General features: G+C 44.3%; 1 protein-coding gene across 1 annotated transcript; it reads left to right on the forward strand.

Moving 5' to 3' along the window:
* Positions 1 to 829: 829 nt before the first annotated feature.
* Positions 830 to 1,966, forward strand: LOC124020778 (basement membrane-specific heparan sulfate proteoglycan core protein-like; the record flags this gene model as incomplete). Its single annotated transcript, XM_046336045.1, is given in 3 exon segments — positions 830 to 1,009; positions 1,191 to 1,457; positions 1,834 to 1,966. Coding segments are annotated over 3 exon segments (452 nt in total), but the record flags the coding sequence as incomplete, so codon positions are not given.
* Positions 1,967 to 2,506: the final 540 nt, after the last annotated feature.

Here is a 2,506-nt window from a genome sequence, read left to right on the forward strand (position 1 = left end):
TCAATCAATCAGTCAGTCAATCAGTCAGTCAATCAGTCAGTCAATCAGTCAGTCAGTGAGTCATTCAATCAATTAGTCAGTCAATCAGTCAGTCAATCAGTCAGTGAGTCATTCAATCAATCAGTCAGTCAATCAGTCAGTCAATCAGTCAGTGAGTCATTCAATCAATCAGTCAGTCAATCAGTCAGTCAATCAGTCAGTCAATCAGTCAGTCAATCAGTCATTCAATCAATCAGTCAGTGAGTCATTCAATCAATCAGTCAGTCAATCAGTCAGTCAATCAGTCAGTGAGTCATTCAATCAATCAGTCAGTCAATCAGTCAGTCAATCAGTCAGTGAGTCATTCAATCAATCAGTCAGTCAATCAGTCAGTGAGTCATTCAATCAATCAGTCAGTCAATCAGTCAGTCAATCAGTCAATCAATCAGTCAGTCAATCAGTCAGTCAGTCAATCAGTCAGTCAATCATTCAGTCAATCAGTCAGTCAATCAGTCAGTGAGTCATTCAATCAATCAGTCAGTCAATCAGTCAGTGAGTCATTCAATCAATCATTCAGTCAATCAGTCAATCAATCAGTCAGTCAATCAGTCAGTCAGTCAATCAGTCAGTCAATCATTCAGGCAATCAGTCAATCAATCATTTAATCAGTCAGTGAGTCAACCAATCAGTCAATTAGTCAACCAGTCAGTCAATCAATCAGTCAGTAAATCAATCAATGATAATAAGGGATTTTATATCAGACAGGCTGTTTCCCTGTTCTCTATGTAATCACTACTATTGACCTATGGGACTACTTTCTAACCACATCTCTGTATCCCCCCCCCCCCAGGTTCTCCCCTTCCTGTTGTCTCCTGGTCTAAACTGCGAGCCCCGTTACCATGGAAGCACACTGTGGAGGGTGGAGTTCTGACTCTGACCAGCGTGGGGCGCCAGGATTCAGGACAGTACATCTGTAATGCCACCAATACACATGGATACAGCCAGGCATACACACAGCTAGAGGTGGACTGTGAGTACACACACACACACACACACACACACACACACACACACACACACACACACACACACACACACACACACACACACACACACACACACACACACACACACACACACACACACACACACACACACACACACATTGACATGTCATAACTCTCCCCCCTCGTCCTCCTCTTCCTCCCCAGCCCCTCCCTACACCACCAGTCTACCAGACCAGGTGAGACTCCGCCCCGGTGACACCCTCCGTCTCCAGTGCCTCGCCCACGGCTCTCACCCAATCACATTCCGTTGGACACGGGTGGGCCGGGCCGGCATGCCCGCAGGGGCGGAGACCATTAAGGATGGCCAGCTGCTGATTGGCCAGGTGAAGTTGAATGACAGCGGGACCTACAAATGCGTGGCGACCAATCACGTTGGTTCCAGCGAGGCTCTGGCGAAGGTCACAGTGAAAGGTGAGTTGTAACGTATTAGGCTTATATGAAAACCAATCGTATATATGTAGACTTCTGTCTGAACCCTTCAGAGTAAAATAACAAGTGTGAAATGTTAATAGTCTCTCTCTCTCTCTCTCTCTCTCTCTCTCTCTCTCTCTCTCTCTCTCTCTCTCTCTCTCTCTCTCTCTCTCTCTCTCTCTCTCTCTCTCTCTCTCTCTCTCTCTCTCTCTCTCTCTCTCCCTGTCTCTCTCTCTCTCTCTCTCTCTCTCTCTCTCTCTCTCTCTCTCTCTCTCTCTCTTTCTCTCTCTCTCTCTCTTTCTCCCTGTCTCTCTCTCTCTCTCTCTCTCTCTCTCTCTCTCTCTTTCTCTCACTCTCTTTCTCTCCCTGTCCACAGCCTAAGCCATCTCATCTCCCCTGCGGCTCTCGTCATACGTCTAATGTTGATGTCACGAACCCCACAACCCCCCCAAGATATGCATATATAGTGGGGAAAAAAATGTTTATGAAATAAATGTTGATAAAATCAATAATGGTAAATATTTTGAGATGTTCTCTGTATGTGAATCCCTGATTTCATGTTCAGCTCAGTGATTTACAATTACAGCCTTCACATACAAAAATCCTGTTTGGAATATTCCAAATGTCCAATTGATTCCCTCCTGATTCTGGGAAACGTCCAACCGAGATTTGGGGAAAACCAGGGAATTTATTGAAAGTTCTCTGAATTTTGCAACCCTTCTCCTACTAACCAGTAGGTTGCAAGTTCAAATCCCCGAGCTGACAAGGTACAAATCTGTCGTTCTGCCCCTGAACAGGCAGTTAACCCACTGTTCCTAGACCAGTTAACCCACTGTTCCTAGGCCGTCATTGAAAATAAGAATTTGTTCTTAACTGACTTGCCTAGTTAAATAAAAGTTAAATAAAAGTTAAATAAAAGTTAAATAAATGAATAAATAGATAAGTGGTCACAATTTTGACGTCACTTTAATGTTCTGCTTTCCGCCACATGATGGGGATATTGAGTTAGCGTCATGCAAGTAAGCAGACATTGACCTATAATACACTCA

Source organism: Oncorhynchus gorbuscha, unplaced genomic scaffold (assembly GCF_021184085.1).
Source record: "Oncorhynchus gorbuscha isolate QuinsamMale2020 ecotype Even-year unplaced genomic scaffold, OgorEven_v1.0 Un_scaffold_907, whole genome shotgun sequence".
Classification (NCBI taxonomy): domain Eukaryota; kingdom Metazoa; phylum Chordata; class Actinopteri; order Salmoniformes; family Salmonidae; genus Oncorhynchus; species Oncorhynchus gorbuscha.